Raw genomic sequence first — 19,166 nt, forward strand, 5'->3', positions numbered from 1 at the left:
AAAGAAAGAAACAGAAATATAAAGAAAACAAGGAGCAAATAGAAAGAGCCAGAAACAGAGAATATTCTTCTTTCCTTAGAGACAAACCACTTTGAGAGTGCCATTTGGAATTAACTTTGTCATTATATGCTGAGGAAAGATGTGGAAATTTGTCATATGTTAGTCAAATGTATGTATCAAGGTAACTCCAACCAGGTGTATACAATATACTCAGCACCAATGTGAATGCATATAATTACCTGATTGGATTTGAACCGTGAACCTTAGTATGTAAGTAACTTGATGTATACAGTATGAAGTGACCTCAGCGAGGTGAGCAGAATATATCGGGTACCACGGTACCACGGTAACCACATGTACCGTTTGTCTATCTTGATTTCGGAAACACCATACACTCTAACAATGTGACTTTTTTTCTGTAAGCATACTGCAGTATACACCATGTACCTATGTGGCTCTGTTTAGTGGGTACCCGAAGTGGCTGTTTACTGGGTACCCGAAGTGGCTCTGTTTAATGGGTACTGGAATGATTTCGGAAACAACCATGTTCTAACTTACCTAGTGTCTGCCGTCTTTGTTTCTGGTTTGGCAAAGACTCCGTGGACACTGACGTCTCCCGCTCTGGAGTCTTTATCAGAGTCTGTTAGTAACGTGAGGCAGTGATTGAGAGCAAGTATCTTAAAAGAAGGAAAGACCAGGGAAGAGTTAAAAGCCATCAAAAGAGGAAAAACTAAACAGTTAATGTTCAAAATGTTGAACTTGATGCACCTAAAATCTTTAATCTCCAATCTCAACAGCATGATACCCATATATCCATCTGTTTTCTCTACTACAAATGTAGAGTCGTTCAAACAGGGGCGTAGAGAGCACACTGCTCAAAACTTTCATGAACACAAAAAAATTAAATTTGTAGTTTAGAAGAAGTGGAAAGTTTGTCATAAAGTAGTCTACATTTTCAATGTCCCAACTGGGCCACTGTAATATCATCTACAGAACTAAAATTCTACTGATGGATGTAAACTAGACTCCAGCAGTTTTCTATCCCTGTGCTTTCTTACCGCTCCCTATGCAAGTGGTTAGCTACATGCTTACTTCAAGAGCATACGGAGAGCAGTGGAGGAAAAAGACTGCATCTCGTCATCAAACTTAACGTCTTGACGTCTGTGAATGACTACGAAGGCTAAATCCGCAGGTCATGTACTGTCAGAGACTCCGGTAACATTAAATTTACTATACTGCTTGGGATGTACTTATACCTGTTTTTGCATTTAATGGAACACAGACGTATCGCTTACTTTCTGTTCGTTGACATGGATAGAGAGGCTGGGAATGGAGCCAGACAGGGTGGCACTGGGCCACTGTGGGTCCGTGGTGAACATCAGTCTCCTTTCAACCTTGACTGAGATATTAAACTTCTTCACAACCTGCAGAGGACTCTGGCTTCTGGCGTTAGCCATCTTCCAGTTGTTCGTCGCCCTCCCGACCATCACTTGAAGATCTGATAGGTTTAGTGTGTAGCTGTTGGGGAAATATATTTCATTAAACTATCACTCACTGAAAAAGTTGTTGTTTAACATTACCAAAATGATGTATATATTAAAATTAATCAACTTATGGCTTTATTTCCAATTACATCATGCTAACCCTGCCCTCTTACCCAAGCCCTCTCCCAAATGTATTTATCTAGGAGTATGTCTTTGTGACATACTCTTTATGGCATATTAGCATTCACAGTAGCATGTGTTCAACCAAATTTGCTGTTATAAACAAACACTCATAAAATGTAGGTATTTAACACTTTCATCACATTGGGAAGGGGGGGAGGGGAGCGCGAGGAATAGGGGGTATTCATTGTCCTTGCACTAATATTAACGCTTGTCTTACATGCTAGCTCTTTGTATTGTTCACTACTTGTCAAATAAAACATAGCACAGCCACAAACACCCCTATCTAGCTGTTTGACTTCATTCTGAGGAATATATCTGTGATCATTAGACATACACACGAGATACCTCTACTTTGATAACAGTGATTTAACTCTGAATTCGCTGAACATTTTCAAAACAATCCAAATTCCACCACTTCAATGCTACAATGCATTGAAAAACAAAAGGAAAAACAACCATCTCCAACCCCACCCCTAAGGAAGCAACAACTACAACAATGTAGTGTCAAAGTTTATAAAGCACTGCTTAGCCGACACATGTGAAGGTTTTTTCTGATAAACAGGGAATTTTACATCTTTGAGATCTTCATGCATATTTTGTATTGAGTTGGAATCGGCCCTAAATGAGGATACATGTCCATGTCCTGTCACGTATCAATGTATATATTTAGTGCCTATAGGTTGCCATGGAGACTGAGCACTATTTATTAAACAAACCTATCATAGAGCTTTGCTCTGAGGGCTTCCTGAGTCAGCTCAGAACCGAGGTCCGCCTCTGTTAGCTCTTCCATGGTTACCATTGCTTCCTCCTCCATTGAATACTCACTAGGTGGGGTTGACAACGGGGTGCAGAAATCGTCATCGAGGTCTAGATGAGCCACATGGATGAGAAAGAAATATGGAAATAGAGAGTCTTTTCAATAATTCTTTTCGACATTGATATAAAATACGAATGAGGTTTTGAAGTTGTTACAGAAATTTGAAGGTTGAGGCATGCTGTGTAATTTAAATAGCAACATGTGGTACAGAAAACTGTCACGGATTTGAGCTTTTTGAGTTATCAAAACAAATCAAAACTATTTCTTGTACAAATAAATCAACATAGGAAAATTCCCTTTAATCCCTTTAAATAAAATGATCCTATCGGTAGATTCTGAGTAACAATAGCAAAAGTCTTTCTTTACCTTCGTTGTCGTCGATGTCGATATCCGCAGAAGTTTCGGACTTTCCTTTTCCTTTGGCAGTGTTGCTTGTCAGCTGCAGACGACCAAAATCTAATACAACCTGATCCGAGGAAAGAGGAAGAAGAAAATTATCAAACAAGTGGATTACATGCGAGAAAAATTGAACGATAGTTTCTCGACGAAATTAAAAAAAAATGCAAGTTTGAAGGGAACATTACCAAACAATCCTTAATCAACTAGGATTCTGAAAAAGTACCCCTTCTCTCCTCTACGTAAAATATTTCCCTTTCGAATAAACCTAGTCTTTGTTGACCTTTAAATATCTTTAAGTAGATGAACATTGAAAAACTGACTGGGAAAATGTACAAACAATTGAAAAAAGCAAAGAATTTTTTTATACCAGAATGGGATTCAAAACAAATGACCTGTGACCCTGAGGTCAAATGGTTTGAATCATGTTCTAGACAAACCTTTCTTTGTCCTTTTTTATTGTCCTTTATAGATCACAAAAAAAAGTTTTAATAAGAAAAGAAAAAACTATTCCCTCACCAAAGTTGCATCTTTCCTGTGGAAGCTATCTGGAACAATAATCTGAGGCGCTGCTATTTCAAGTTGTACATCCCACCTCTTGACTTTATTCTGTTGAGGAGAAATAAAACAAGTTTTACGATACTCTTGATTCAGAGACCAAACATAAAGAGTAGCTAAGTCCCCAAATAAGTTAGATTTAGGAAGCTGACTTTTTCAGTGGCTTAGAAAATTAGTGGAATAATTATATCTTTTAATGAGAGGCCCAAACTTCTAAACACTCTCCTCTAACCCCCCCCCCTCCTCTCCCTTAAAAAGAAGATCTTAAAGCTGTTTTTATAAATTATGTCAACCATTTTTTCTTTAATTTTTAAATCTCACCTCTTCCTCGCCTTCTAAGAGTGTGTCGAGAGTATAAATCAGATCCTGTTTGGTTTGATTTTTCAGTTCTTCGTATCTGAGCCTTGCCGTCTCGGCTAATTTGAGCTCTGATGCTCTGCTTGTGAGACCTGACATCCCTTCCGTCTTTGAACTGAAGAAACTGGACACTCTCTGCATCGCATCGGGGTTGTAGATCATATCCAGAGGTCTTGTTGCTATCTCTAATCTGAAAATTGATGAATATATCACAATATGACTAAAATCTCATTAATTTCCCAATAAACAATTCTCTCCCCACCCCCCAAAAAAAATGGACGATAGAAATATAGATACCAAATCCTCTTCATTCTGCATTACAGCCAGTAACAATCCAGATTAACTAGCAACCATTTGGACTAAAAAAAAAACCTACTTAAAAAATCTTTTTAGACAGCATTACTGCAATATTTAACTGTGTATTAAATTCTTTTCATGTGCAATACTCAAACAAACTCAAACGTGCATGCTTTATATTTTTCATACTCATTTATATTGTATTTTATTCTGCAGTTTTACTTCATATTTTGTGTCTTTTTTTTTTATTTACTGTTACATAGTGTTTTAGAGCACTTTTGTGGATTTTACACTTTATAAAATAAATTATTATTATTTTTTATTACTAAAAGCAACAAACTTCACACTGTCATTCTTTGTACAGAACTTTTAAGTTTTAACATGACTAAATTTGTTGAGCAGTGAAATAAAGTCACAAGAGATATAGGTGGTTTGTTTGTTAAGTTCTAAAAGGTTAAAGGGGAGAAAATCAGATTTGTTTTCCTAAACGAAGGCATTCAAAATCTTTACTACACTGTGAGTCTAAGTGTCCCAACAATGTTTGGATACCTCAACCATTGTTGATGTGCATTTCAAACTATCTGTTCTAATTTACAAACCCTTAGCAACCACAGAAACTGATACACATTAGCAGGATACTTATCGGGCTGCAAACAACTTCAAACTCTTCCAAAAATGGTGGATGGGAAAATTTCCAATCCTGGGAAACCAAAAGTGGACAAATCCGCTCGAAAATAATGATCTAGACACTTTGGGTGGTAGAATGAGAAGGGAAGGCGGTGACTGGAGGAATCGGTCGTAGAGGGTGCACAGTGTTAAAAGGTTACCAGGACATTCTAGGCACGGTAGAATGAGGGTGCTAAGGTTGTGGGGAGACAGGTAAGCGAGGAGCGAAGTAAATACTGATATACATAAGCCACAAACATCCACAGAAATGAAACATCTGTTTACATTACCTGTAGTCTGCACTAGAGGCTGGAGGATGCGACTCGTAGGCCATCTCAAAGAGCGGAGCTTCGCTGTCTGTCCTCTGTTTCTTGTAGGCCATCGAGTGTTCCATGTACGAACCACCCTGCTGCTTAGATACAAGTCCAAACTGCTGCCGTTTTGGAATAGCACTCTCACCCTGAAAATACAGAAAGACCATTTTATGAGAAGACTTCAAAGGCATTGTCGGAACTGAAATATTTCGATCCAACGATGCTGTTGGTTTAAAGTTGCCGTTAATGCTTCTCCTCAATTCATCAATTCAGAGTAGTCAATTGAGATAACACACTTCAAATTAGACTTGAAAATGTGCAGATTTTTGTTACTTGGATAGTCTGAAATGTAAGTAATAAACTGATCAGCATGTTACTACATAGAATGCCTGCGTAAACTTTGACTCCTATCGACTCTTACTCTTTGAAACCTGGCAAAATCTTTCCCCTATTTCATGGATTTACGTTAACGACCTAGTCACACTTTAACTTTCTACCAAGTATATAGAAACTGAAAACTGACCTTTTTCTGAGGTGCAATTAGGGTAGGAAAGAGTGATCCTTTGGTGAACATGTCCCTGACAAACAGGCCTCCCAGTTTGGCGGTGAAGAGAGACGAATTCGTCCGAAGACGAGACTCGTAGTTCATCTTGACCATGGAGAATTCCAACTCAATGATTGTGCTCTCCGCTGGCTTCTGACCTTTCGACCTCTGACCTGTGTCGGGAGTGGTCGCTGAGGCCGACCGATCCTCATCGCTCTCGTCCGTGGGCGATCTCTTTCCAGACGTCGGGTGGTCTTTTCCTGCTAGTTTCAAAGAACCGCCCTCGAGATTAAAGTTGAGAAGAGCAAAGACGTTATCTCTCTTGAGCAGGTTGCTGTCAGCCTCTGGGTCACCAATGATATCTCGCAACTCATCTTCATCTAAAAAAATAGAAAAGAAAGGAAAATAAAGAATATGTTTGCAAATCTCTGGCTAAAAACATGATTGAAAGCACTTTAACTACCATATTATGAAATACTGATTCAAACTTCTGTCTTTTGTTTTCAACTTGAATTTACGTGTCTCCATACTCTCTCTTTCTGCCTAACACCCTAACCTACTCTCACCCCTACCCCCCCCCCTCCCCCGACACCATCTGTTTGATCTTCATCACCTTCCAGAGTAGTGACACAGCCTACAACAGTTCCCTCAAAAGATTTTGAAACAGTACTTAACTCAGATTTAGCCTGAATAAATATTGCAATCAGTTGATAAGAAAAGCCCAACAGCCACTTCATGAGACTTATGGGCAACTTTAAGGTTTATAGGCCACAAAGTGCTACTAATGTTATGACTAAAAGGCCGACACAGCCCACTCAATGTCGATATAAAAAAAAACATTTCGATCCAGAGCTATAAATGCAAACAAGGTTAGGCCACGAAAGTCCTACAAAAATCACTGTGTTACTTTTTCAACTATGGTGACATTTAATGCAGTAAAGAGTCAAACACGCACAAAGCAAGGTGGGAGGGGCAGCAACCTTGCAAAAACGCAAACTTTAAAGGAACTTACCGATGGGAGGTGGCGAACTGGATAATGGCGGTGACGCCTGACCCTGGGGTGCATTTGGCTGAGTGGACCAGGATGAACCCCACCCCCAGACCCATCTCTGCATGATACCTTCTTGCTTAGCTGTTTGACTGTTCATTGCCTGGACGGAAAGAAAACTGATTATGTTATCAATCTATATGCGATACGCAGCTGAATCTTTGTCATGTCTTTAAAACACCTCACACGGTGAACACTGCCGTGTCCTGTTCTTAAATATTAACCACTTCCTTGTTTTAGAGCCTTTCGACGTGTTTACTAAATCTGCAAGTGAATGATACCCATAAATGTGAGTCAATCATCTTTCTCTCCTGGGTGTCATCACCTAAAAATCTCATTTTGGTTCGTTCTCTCTTTGTATTATCGTTCTCCGTGAGTATGATAAGTATTTATGCCATGTGATGTCGCTTTCCAAGGCGGAGGGTTCTTTGCCAAGTCCAGACAACTTTTGTACTTTAGCTTTACTTTCACTACATGATTGCATAAAAATTGTACAAACCGAGCACGTTCAAAGAGATATAAGTATCATAATGAACGAACGAACCAACGAACGAACGAACGAACGAACAAACAAACAAACGAAACAACCAAAGCCAGTCATTCAATCAATCAATGCTGAAGTAGAATCCAACATGTATTATCCTGTTGGATGTCAACCACGGAAAATAAAATACGGTTACGGTAATAAAACAGATTATCTTGTCAGGGGCAGAAGGAAATAACTGCTCGATAATTTACCTTCCTCTTCTCTTCTAATTCATCGTACAATCCCTGGCGAAGAGCGCGTAGTTCGGTAAAGTTAAGCTCCCTTTCCGCTTCTGCCATTTTCTCCTTGAAAGCAAAAGAAAATGATACAATCCAAGTGAAACAAAATGTGAGAGGAATATCTGTCAAATTATACAACACAAGGAACTGTTACAGCAAAGGAAAACGATACCAAATAGATGGAAAATCTTTCAATTGCTACTATTCATGCAATTTTTTCATAAAATTTTTAATAATAGTCCACATTACTTCCCAATTAAAGAAACTTATCTTTAAACTCAAATCAGGCTCAAATTTTGTACTTAAAGGCCTTGAAGCACTAACCCTGCAAACCTCCTCACCTTCTTCTCCCCCAACCAAACAATATTGATGTAACTAACAGAGCACATGAAAAATTATAACTCCCATCCCACCACCTCCCCCAACCAAACAATATATATTAACTGACAGATCACATAAAGCCTTATCACTTCCGTCCCACCCTCCCCCCCCCCCCAAAACCGATCAATATAGATTTAACTGACATATCACGTAAGCCTAATCACTCCCATCACAACCCTTCCCCCCCCCACCCACCCCAAAAACCTAAACAAAACATTTAACTAACAGGTTATATAATGCCTTATCCTCTGTGCATGAGTATAACAACTTAATTTCCAACATTAAATATTAAATTTTAAATTCAAATAAAGAAATGTAGATTCTCCCTTACATTTTCCCCATTTCTCTTCATCATCACATTTGCATGCACTATTTACCTGTTCCTCTGTGTCCAGGATCATACCCTCCAGCTGCCTGTAATAAGCTCTGTAGTAATGTCCCATATGCTTGAATTTATGCAAAAATGTCGCCCTACTTAATGTGGAGCTTCTATCTTCCAAAACTTTCCGAGTGCTCTGAATGGCAAACTTCCACCATTCCCTTGGACTGACAGAGAAAGAAGGGGGAAGAAAGAACCAGAAAGAAAAGCAATAAATTATAAAAATCTTCAGAATGATTACTAGGAGGATTCTATTCTTAGACAATGCTCCTTGTCGTCATCACTTTGAATTAACATACAAACTAATGAGACGTAACTCAGAGGTGCCCCGGGAAGTTGATATAAATATTTACAATGTTGTTATGTAAAAAACCTGTGATTACTGAAACATCTGCTTATCATGCTTTGTGCAACCAACTTAAGACTGAGCAGGAAGCAACAGTGGTGGTACCAGATTGTCCAAACTGGATTAAGGGGGAATGAACGGGGTGGGGTTAGTGGCAAGCAAACAGTTGGAGGGAGTCAAATAGCTTGGTACGGTCAAACAAGCATCTTTATAAAGTGCACAGGGGCTTCAGTTACTGGAGATGACTGAGACGTACTTGATAAAAAACATGTGGAAAATAACTAAACGCTTATTGCTTTCTTAAAGACAAATCCATAAATCATAAATCAGAGATCCATAAATAAGGGAAGTTAGCTTATCTTCAAAACCTCTCACGGAGTTAAAGATTCACATAGTATCTACCTCTCCTTTACGGAAGCTGTCGGTCTCCATTTCCTGAAGGGGCGGGCTCTATCTGCCCTCTCAAACTCTTTCATGACCGTCACCAGGCCGTGGTACTGGTCCTCCGATAGAGAGATTTGAATCCTGTTGAGGTCGGCGTCGCACAGGAAACGAGGGGTACCTCGAGACCGGAGAGGTTTGGTGGAGAGATTCCTGCGTAGCTTGGCTTCGGCGCTGATGGGCTCCAGGATGTACTGATGATCCTACGGAAGCAAATAATCATGAAGGCAAAATGAATTGTAGAATTTTTCATCTTTCAGAATGTTCATCAACTTTGAATGGATTTTCTAGATATCTTCCACCATTAACTGGTGACTATCACTCTCCTTCTACTAGAAGTTGGTGCTCTTTACAGGGTACAATCCCTGTGGGTGGGTAAATGTTCTTTCGTAGGGTAAATGAGAACAACATTCCTTTTGAGGGTATCGGGGGGGGGGGAGCGATATTTCTTTTTGAGTAGAGAGGGCAGATCCTCTTTTGGGGAGTATAGAAGGCTATATTCTCTTTGGATGGTAAAATCAATACCAGATGAGTCACAAACCTGTACTAAATTTTAAGCAAGGTTCAAAAAATATAAAAAACACAAGGCTCGGGAATGATTAATAACAAGCCTTGACCAGTATATGAACAGCAAGGACCAAGGTTCGTGATTATAACAACTGCTTGGATTATTTTATTTTATTTTATTGACAATGGTAAAAGGGAAACATGAAAAGAAATGCAAGGCATAGCTATTTCACCCAATGAAAAATGAACTTAATGTAATGAACAAAATCTCTTACCACAAAGCCTCCTCTAGACTTGCTGATGAAGAGTTTCCTCTCGAAAGCCTCCTAAAATAAAAAAAAAAGGAGAATTGTGAACATATGCAACCAAAACAGAAGTTAAACCTATTAAACAGAGCATGGAACGGTGTCAAACAGAAGGAGCTGCAGTTTCAGCATCCGCTGCAATCAATATTAAACAATAGAGACTATCTCTGTGGTCCAGTAGTGTCTATAGTGTGAAACTGCAGAGAAACACAAGATTATTAAGTCCTATGCAGGCATGCCCGTATGACGCTCCGGGCCCCTCAGAGTCCTTCTTTTGACACGGTGCCTTACCCAGAGTTCATACAGTTGAGATATTATGCTTTCATATTTACATGCAATTTTTTTTCCTCCAAGATATTCAATTAAACCATTACAGTGTTAAGACAGACTGACCTTGAGTGCATGAATGGCTAGATTAGCGAGAGGAGCGGCGTCCGTATCCCAGTAGATGGAGAAGTTGGTCAAATTGAGAAGCTTAAAGCTCATCCCTTCCTTTTTCTGCTCCTGGGTCAAGAGAGAAAGGTTGGGACACTTTTTAATGGTCAACATGATTTATTGGTGAAAGAAAGTGCACAGCAAATACTAAAACTCCTTCCTACCTTGCTTTGTGAGTATTTCAAATGTTTGTTTTCACTGGGTTCAGCCAATACTTTTGGTAGATTAGGATCATTAGGGAATGGTTGAGGGCGGAAAGGATTGCATTGGGGAATACTTTATATTCTTTTAGTTCATTGTAGCCTAAATCTATCACATTTACAGGTGACTACTTTATAACTCAGTCTATGGTGGAGGGAGGGGAGTTGGAAGAGGGAGAGAACAACCATCCTCTTTTTGTGGGACACAGATTAAAATACAGACAATGGCTATTCATGACTCATTAAGTTGCTTGGCCTTGTATAACATATTAAGCAAAACAAGGTTCGATCTCTGTTTAACTTCAGTCGGCAGTTCCAAAACCGAACACTAGCTACTTCAGACCGGAAAAGATGTGAAGTGGTGCTGGTTATCTTGAGAGGGGGGAAGAGATGTAATTTTACAATGGGGAGTAATCCACACCGGCCACCTTTATTCATTTAACTGTTAAATCTAACCATCTAGATGAATAACCCAATGGAAGAAGACTCAATGTTTTAAGTTACTTACCTCAGACTGGGTCTGGCTCTGTGCAGAGAGACTATCAATTGTGATTCCACAAGCCACGGACTGCCTCGGGACGGTGACGTCATCTTCGTAACGAATGTGGATGTCTTTGACATTTAGCTGCAAGCAGAATGCAACACAAGTTACCATCTACTTTGTTATCACAATGTAAACATTTCATAATGACTTTTCATAAGCAGAATCAATTATATAATATTTAATTTCATGCCACAATAATAGTTGTGAGTTCGTAGTGTTAAACGATCATTCTCAAACTGTATATGAATGTCTTTTACATTTAGTTAGAACCAATATGGGGCATGCCATCTATACTATATTACCATAGCATTGTAGTTTGCAATGCAAAAAATGTAATGATGTCTTTTCAGTGACAAAATCGACCTAGCAATATTTCATTCTGAAATCTGCATCGAACAGAAAACATTTCCCGACTGTAAACGGTATGAAGACTGTGCACCCAGCAGATTGCCTTGGGATAGTAAACGCTACCTTCGTAAGGGATGGGGACATCTTTCACATTTACCTGTCAGCCCAGCGTGATGCACACGTTATGACATCCCATATTTATTCAAACAAAGGAGTTGTTGATTTCAATATCAGCATATGATGAATTTACACCAAAAGAAAAAGAAAAAACAATGAGCTATGCAAAATTTAATTCTAAAATCTGTGTGAAACAGAAAACATCCCACAATAATAAATGGTATGGAAAACGATAAACATCACAGATTACTTTTTGGACAGTAACGTCATCTCCAAAGTTTGGACTGTTTAATTTGGAAGGATAACATATGAGAAGCATTGTTGGGATGGTCCTGAACCAGAAATCCCATCTTACTCCAGCTGGTTAGAGCTTGAAGCCAACCCCCAACACCCCCCACCCCACCCCCCCGAGACACTAGGACTTAATCGTTTCGATTTATCTGTCTCTACACCATTTGGCGTAACACTGTAGAACTGGAATTAAAATTGCAAGGATAAAGTAACCTTTGACCTTCAAGTTGATTCCATCACCAGATGATTGACATTTTTATCGATTTTTTGAATGTTAAAAATTCTGAACAAACCTGTAAATTCTCCAAGATATTATACACCACAGAAGTCGAATAGGCATACCAAGAGGAGCCCCCATCTTTGCTTTGCGCAGAGTTGCATTTTTGCTGGAAAGAAATAACATTCAATAAAAGTTTTCAGCTACAGTGGGGTGATTTTTAATTCAATGTAAAATAGTTTCATTTCGGCAGATGATTACCAAGATTTCAGGCAAGATTTGCTGAAGGGATTAGGGAAGGTGCCACATGTCATGAAAATGTGTTGATAAGCCAGATTAACTGTTAGTGTTTTGTTTAAGGAGAAATGTGGACTTTCCCTAGAAGTTTTTAACATTCATAGCTTCAAAAATATTTTCTGATTACAAGAGAAGTAATGCTGCAAATCCTAGATTTTATTGTTTTTTCTTCATTTTCGAGTACTGAAATATTGAATAATTACTTGATACTGTTTTCCCATCTTCGCAGTGTGATATCGAATAAAAGGATGGTAGCTTTTACCTTCCATTCTTCCTCCAACGCGGCTAACTGCTGCTTCTTCCTCTCCAAGAGTCGTTCCTCTTCCTCTTTGACGTCACATTTTTTGTTGGAGGCAGGGCCAGCTACCAGATAGAGCTTTTCCAGCGATATGACCCATGGATCACTTCTGAGAGCTCTGACTGGTATTTGGAGGTGGATTTTACCAATAAACCCTTAACAGAGAAAAAAACCCAAGATGTGATGCCCAGGATTTTATTTTATATCTTCCGTAAGCGGGAGATCTCTCAAGAGAATTTGTCCTTAGCATTGAAAATCATATAAGATAAGAGGTCAGGTAAACCCTCCTTCCCCCCCCACCCCACCCTACCAAAAGAAGTTAGCTCCAAAATTTCTGCAAAAAGAGAGGAGCCCTACCCTCCCCCCCTCCCCCTCCCCCACCCACTCTCCCAAGTTTGGTTGTTAATTGGACTGACCTGTTTTCACTTCCACAGGTAAATCAATATTATGTAGAGCATCTTTCCTCAATGGTAGGTTTTCTAGTTCCACCGCACCTATCAGAATAAAATGAAACAAAACATACATTTAATGAAAATCAAAATTTATCTACTAATACAGACTTTTGCAAAACACAGTGCTAAGTTGGTAGACGTCTTACAGTGATATTGTTTCTTTGCAAAAGGTCTCGAATGCTTGACCTTAAAGATTAGGGTTGGGAGGTGATGGGATGAGGGGAGGGGCGATGGGTGAGATATTAGAGTGAATTAGGGGAGAGTGAGGAAGTGAAAAGAGAATGAGAGAGAGGAAGGGAGGGGGGGGGAGTAAACTGATTTTGTATTAAGATTACCAGCATGTATCTATAAGTGAAGTTAGATGACAACTGTCTAGTTAAATGCTACATGGCTTATTTTGTGACACCCGAATAGTGCGATCAACCGGTAATTAACACTACCGTAAGCACTTGATGATGACAAGATGATAAGATCAGAGATTTGTATGCAAATGAGTCTATAAATGCTATTTAGTATTTACATAAGATAGGAAAGTAAGTATTTGGAATTTATAACTGTTCTCAATGTATTTACTATTTACCCTCACAAGCTCACAGAAGGTACACACTTGTTAGGGATGTATGCAACTAATTGTTGCAGGCTTAAGTGTGCTTATTGGGAAACAGGAAAACAGTAGGGTTTGTAAATCAACTTATGCTTGGATTAGAATGTTAAACCCAAGAGTCAATGACTCCAATGAAATAAAAGAGAAATTAAAATTGCTGTTCAAAGCATAAAACAGCTGATCTCTGTCATATAGCAGGTGTTTCTTGGTTCTATAGTGGGACACACAACATATTTTTCCCCCCAAAGATGCCAATATATGTGGGAAGTAGACTTTGACCTAATGTACTGTTGTTGCAATATACAGTAATAAAGCTACTTAGTGCCTTTGGGGTCATTGTCATCACCGTGTGTGCTGCTTCAGAAGCCATTTCCCTTAAATAGTCTGTTGTATTTCAGACTAACCTCTTCCACACGATATCCGTAGCAAACTTACCACTCAAAAGCCCGATGGAGAGCTGGTCTGTGTTGAGGTTCTCAACATATTCACCTAGATATGTGTTGAGAACCCATGCTGCCAGTCCTTCCAACATCTTCCAAATGTTAAAACTTCAATACCTTGCCTTCTTCTTCTCTGGTAGAAGTCCAAAGATTTAACATGGTATGTAGATTCTAAAAAGAAAGTGCAAAAGAAACTTTCAAATCCCACAGAATATATCAATTTACAGTACCATACTACGGATAAATTAATGAATATACTGTTACGGAAGAAGAACATGAGGATAATTACAGATTGCAAGCTTATGTTTTTGGGGAGGGTGATGGAGCACAGGAAGGGATTCCTATATGCTATCATGCAATACTATGCAGAAAGAAGTCAGGACGGCTCTTTTAAATATTTTTTAACAATTCCCTTGCAAGAATGTGCAAATCGAATCATCCGTTTCTCTTGGTTACAGGCGACAGGACCTGATGGTATCTTAGGCAGATTTCATATACTGATCGCTCTGGAAACGAACATCCGAGGATAAAGTAATATATTGTTGTCAAGATATTACAGAGTCCTCTTAGGCCATTTGACAGACCACCCTTCAAATTCGGTAATGTTCAAATTTCTGTTGTTGCCTCCCATCCCCCCTCTTCCCACACCCCCATATTATTGAAATATGTACATGCCAGTGGGCACCCCATTGAAAGATAACTCTATACTGACTTTACATTTGAAAACAAATGTCACAGTTCAGATAGCATTAACTGAAAAGTGTTGGATATATTTAAATAAACTAGATGGCTTACTCAAATTGTTTGCTGTGCTGTAATGGAGTTTGCATTTTGATTTAAGAATTTGTCCTGCAACATGGTACAGTACAGTAGGGTATCCGTTAAAGTATGTTTATCATGCAACGCATACTATCAGACATCAATCAAATTTGCTCAATTTGTACTAAGACCATTACGATTGCCTCATCTACAGGACTTTATCTTGACATATCAAACACATGTATGCAAGGGCAGGTTCATCAGTCAATACAGACACAACGTGAATACTACCAGCATATATACCACAGTTTATATTTTTTACCCTCAATTTCTTACAAATTATTTCCAGGACTTACATAGGCGTACGAGGCGGGGGGGCAGGGGGGGCAGACTGCCCCCCCAAATTTCCAGAGGACAAGAAATTCGGGCAAAAGTCCTGAAAAATTCGGGCAGCCTAAGAGGAGAAAAAATATAGATATATATATATATATTTTTTTTCTCGTAGGCTGCCCGAATTTTTCAGGACTTTTGCCCGAATTTCTTGTCCTCTGGAAATATATATATATATATATAAATATGCAGAAGCTTGCCCGAATTTTTTTCAAATTTTTGCCCGACAATTCCATGATTTTCTTTATTTAGCATCATGCTGCCCGAATATTTCCGTGTAACACCATCGTAAGTGCAGTTCATCTGGGCTACCACCCTTTTTGCACGATCAATTTTTTTTCTAACTAGTCAATTGTATACCTGGACCAACGGCGGCGGAACCGGGGGGAACAGGGGGACGTGCCCCCCCCCACTTTTCCTCAGGTTAAAAATGTGCCTTTTTTCTACATAAAAATTGAGGTGCCTCAAGTTAGCAAGAGGCCAGGGAACCAGAATGAATACTCGGGAAGGGCCGTTTCCGGCCATCTGAGGGGTTTGTAAAAACCAAAAATTTTCTAGTACAATCCGCGCCAACCGATGGTGGCGCTCCGCTCAGATAGTCGTACATACAACTTTGCAAATCCTGGCTAAGCCCGTGACTTTTAATGAATTTCTGTGGATCAAAGTCAAAGCTATTTTGAATGGAAAAAATTTGTTAAGATATTAACAAGAAAAAAACTTTAATTCGGAAGATTCCTACATTAGCAACTACGTAGCATGATTTCACCTCATTTTGTCTCAAAAGAAAACTTGTTCCTTGTTTCCCAATTTGCGCATTGGATATTGCAGTGCTAGTATAGGCATATTTTCCTTTGGGGGGGGGGGGGGCGTTGATGGAGTGATGTGTATATGCAAATAAGATAATACAATAAGAGTTATAAAGGGTACTAAATATAAGGCTGCTTCAGTCCAATCGAATTTCTACAAAGTGCCCTTTGATGTCGGTGCCCCCCAGATTAAAGTGCTTCCGCCGCCTTGACCTGGACACCCCCAAACTGAGTGTTTATAAGAAACATTTTCTTTTTCATGGATGGTGGGGTGGGGGGGGGGGGGGAGTGCCTACAAGCCTAGTAGTACAGGTTTATCATATTCTTGTTACATTTTATACTGTTTTGTGAGACAAATTGCAGTCTCACCCGGCACAGCGACATTATCCCGCCTACGTGTCGTTGAACAATGTATGTTTTTCTGGAGTTAGCTGAGTACTGTGTTAAAATAATAAATAAGGTAACTAAATAGGAGCTTAAAAAATATACTGTCCCATTTTTCCCCTTCAAAGTGATGTTACCATTTTTTCTTCTTCTAATTTACCAAATTTTTGGGGAAGTGTAAATTTCTAAAACGTGAGATTATAAAATAAAGAATGTTTAGATGCAACTTGCAAGGCCTCAGAAGTGCCGTTTCCGGAGAGGCATTGTTTGCCCAAAAAATTTTTGTTCGCTACGCGCCAACCGATCGTGGCGCTCCGCTTAGATAGTGTCACGGGTACTTTCGGGCACAAAAAGTTCTGCCCCCCCAAACTGAAATGGTCCCGTACGCCTATGAGGACTTACTTACTGGTTGAGAAAAACACAAAATCCTGTACAGTAATGCCCTGTACAGACAACTGTAAGAGAAAGTACAAGTTTACCATTGCTCTGTAGCTTATATTTAAGTCCATATGGCAAATGTATCGTATCAAGTTTAACGGTACATATGCAATGTCCGACAAATTTTTAAACTTCAGAAAGGTGTCTTTTCTGTGACACAGTACAGTAGATGAGGTCTGACCTTGAAAGAGATTAGGCAGAAGTGAACTTTACAAGAAAGAAGGAGATAAAAGAGGGAATGGCTTGTACTGATGCTTGGCTCCAAAAATCTAATAAAAAAATCTGAATGGCACTGCAGATAGAAGTATCCTAATTTTACTATTTCCTGTAAAACACATTTGGTTGTTTCATATAAATCTGTACATGTTTTTAGTATGGCCGTTTTTCTATTTGTTTGAATGATGTGTACAGAAACACTGTAACTTTTTTCACCCAAAACAGAGCCTGGACACAAAAACAAAACAACTTGACCCACTCTCCAAGTGCAGTCCCAACATTAATATGAAGGCTGGAACACACTGTGATCATGATGGTATTCATAATGTGAGGTTAGTTCAGTTTATTAGTTTTAGGAGGGGAAAAATGAGGTCAGGAGGGACACAAATTTCCGTCACTATGAAAAACAGCTACTGTGAACACATAACCCTCAAATCCAACTAAAATTCTGAAAATAACCCAACAAAAGCATTCTTAAAGCCATCGACACTGGAAGAATCGAAAATCGAGCCAGGTAAATTATTCTATTTGTTCACAAACTCTCTGAGGAAGATTTTATATACGAACAGTTCATCTGCCACGGACAATTGGCACATAGTGCAGTCTTCATACAATGACCTCCGTAGTATTTCCTTCCATTGGAAAAGCTGAACAACCACTAAATCAAATGCTAAGTTATCAAAGCTGCAAATGATTGTGTCAACCACAATCCATCACTTCGGAACCTTCTAACTTCTAGGGTGGTGAGATTGAGAAGCCATAGCCTCTCGTGGTGGGCAACATTCTTCAGTGAGTCTGTTGCAGATTTCACATTTTTCAGGTCTCTCCTTTCTCTCTCAAGTGAGTTTTCTGTTCCAGAGTGAGTTGTTCAACGGACATACCATTGTGGTCATCACGTGCATCGTGGGCAGCACAATCTACGACTGTTCCCAGTCCAGCAAAAGTTGTAAAACTGTGCAGGCTACAATGTATTTCAATATCATTTGTTTTGAGGTCAAGAAAGTTGCTATCGCATATGCAATAACATAACAATGTGTGAGCAAAAAAGTTGCTTATAAACTTTGAGGAAAATTATGTTCCTATGGTCTAGGTCCTATTATGGTCTAGGTCCTTTCACAACATGTCTCACAAAATCAGTAGAAATGACCCTTGCCTAGGTTTTGTAGCAACTCAAAGCTGCTTTGGTTAATTATTTAGTCTTGAGTTATGCCTTTCTTTAGGCAAAACAGAGATTTTGGGTGTTGCTGTTATTGTTAACGTATTTTAATATACTGTTCAGCAAGTTAGGTCTAGAGTTAGGCTACATTAAACCTTAGGCCTAATAATACTTTATCATCACTATAGGCTATGCCTTATACTACAGTTTGATACCTAAGAGTAATCAAGAAACGGCGAAATCTTACCCAGTAAGTTTATCGGAGATGTTCATACAATAACTCGTAAGTTGATCACTGAATCAGTTAACAAATACTACTCGTGTACGGTTTCACCCATCTCGACAAACCTCGTAAACAGGGTTAAGAATTACGCAATCCACTACCCTGTTCCATTCTGGCATCGAACGCCGTTTTTGTAGAAAAAGTTGGCTTCGACACGAAACTTTACCAGTATTATTACATGCATGGACGTCGGCATGAGCATGGGGCAGGCGGGGTGGGGGAGGGGGGTGGAGGATATAACAGACTTCCAGTTTTCCCCAGAAAACCGTCCAGTATCGTTTCAAAGTATCGGTTTATGTTTGGTCCTGTTTATAATGCGGCTTTAAGCTCATTTTGCAGGAGGTTGATTGTGATCGGAATAGCTTCCGGAGTGCGAGAGTTTTAATATCAATGCAATAATTATAATGTGTATCACTTGTTACATAACACGGAACCAGGAAGGAAAGTCGCAATGTCCTTCCGCTCCTTATTGGAAAGCAACAAGAGCGAAGAAATTTACTCAGATCTTGAAAAGTTGAATATATTATACAGTGGTAATGTATATCTTTCTATACTCTACATAAAATACCAGGTCTTTTCGTTAGTAATGTCAATAACTACCAATAACTACCCTTTTTCTATTATTGCAATTTGATAGCAGCCTATACAGCTGAATGCAACGGAAAAAGTTTTATTTTATTTACGGTAATTAAATAATTCGTAA

At 39.1% G+C, this 19,166-nt stretch overlaps 1 protein-coding gene across 2 annotated transcripts in view; it reads right to left on the reverse strand.

Annotated features, from left to right (window-relative positions):
* The window catches only part of LOC139975515 (intermembrane lipid transfer protein VPS13D-like), a 68,299-nt gene extending 49,714 nt beyond the window's left edge, over positions 1–18,585 (reverse strand). Inside the window, exons 1-20 of one of the 2 annotated variants that reach the window (XM_071983500.1) lie at positions 18,428–18,585; positions 14,027–14,202; positions 12,952–13,029; positions 12,500–12,690; positions 12,017–12,109; positions 10,932–11,048; positions 10,182–10,292; positions 9,759–9,809; positions 8,938–9,179; positions 8,188–8,356; positions 7,403–7,495; positions 6,629–6,767; positions 5,596–5,996; positions 5,049–5,218; positions 3,760–3,985; positions 3,400–3,489; positions 2,851–2,950; positions 2,384–2,534; positions 1,296–1,518; positions 559–677 (exon numbers count right to left, since the gene is read on the reverse strand). In XM_071983500.1, coding sequence (XP_071839601.1) covers positions 559–677; positions 1,296–1,518; positions 2,384–2,534; positions 2,851–2,950; positions 3,400–3,489; positions 3,760–3,985; positions 5,049–5,218; positions 5,596–5,996; positions 6,629–6,767; positions 7,403–7,495; positions 8,188–8,356; positions 8,938–9,179; positions 9,759–9,809; positions 10,182–10,292; positions 10,932–11,048; positions 12,017–12,109; positions 12,500–12,690; positions 12,952–13,029; positions 14,027–14,123 — 2,861 coding nt within the window. In that variant the 5' untranslated portion in view covers positions 14,124–14,202; positions 18,428–18,585. The remainder of the gene's footprint in view (positions 1–558; positions 678–1,295; positions 1,519–2,383; positions 2,535–2,850; positions 2,951–3,399; positions 3,490–3,759; positions 3,986–5,048; positions 5,219–5,595; positions 5,997–6,628; positions 6,768–7,402; positions 7,496–8,187; positions 8,357–8,937; positions 9,180–9,758; positions 9,810–10,181; positions 10,293–10,931; positions 11,049–12,016; positions 12,110–12,499; positions 12,691–12,951; positions 13,030–14,026; positions 14,203–18,427) is intronic. The other variant, XM_071983501.1, reaches the window with a different exon arrangement.
* Between the last annotated feature and the right edge of the window lie 581 nt (positions 18,586–19,166).

This window comes from Apostichopus japonicus, chromosome 11 (genome assembly GCF_037975245.1).
Source record: "Apostichopus japonicus isolate 1M-3 chromosome 11, ASM3797524v1, whole genome shotgun sequence".
NCBI classification, from domain to species: Eukaryota; Metazoa; Echinodermata; class Holothuroidea; order Aspidochirotida; family Stichopodidae; genus Apostichopus; species Apostichopus japonicus.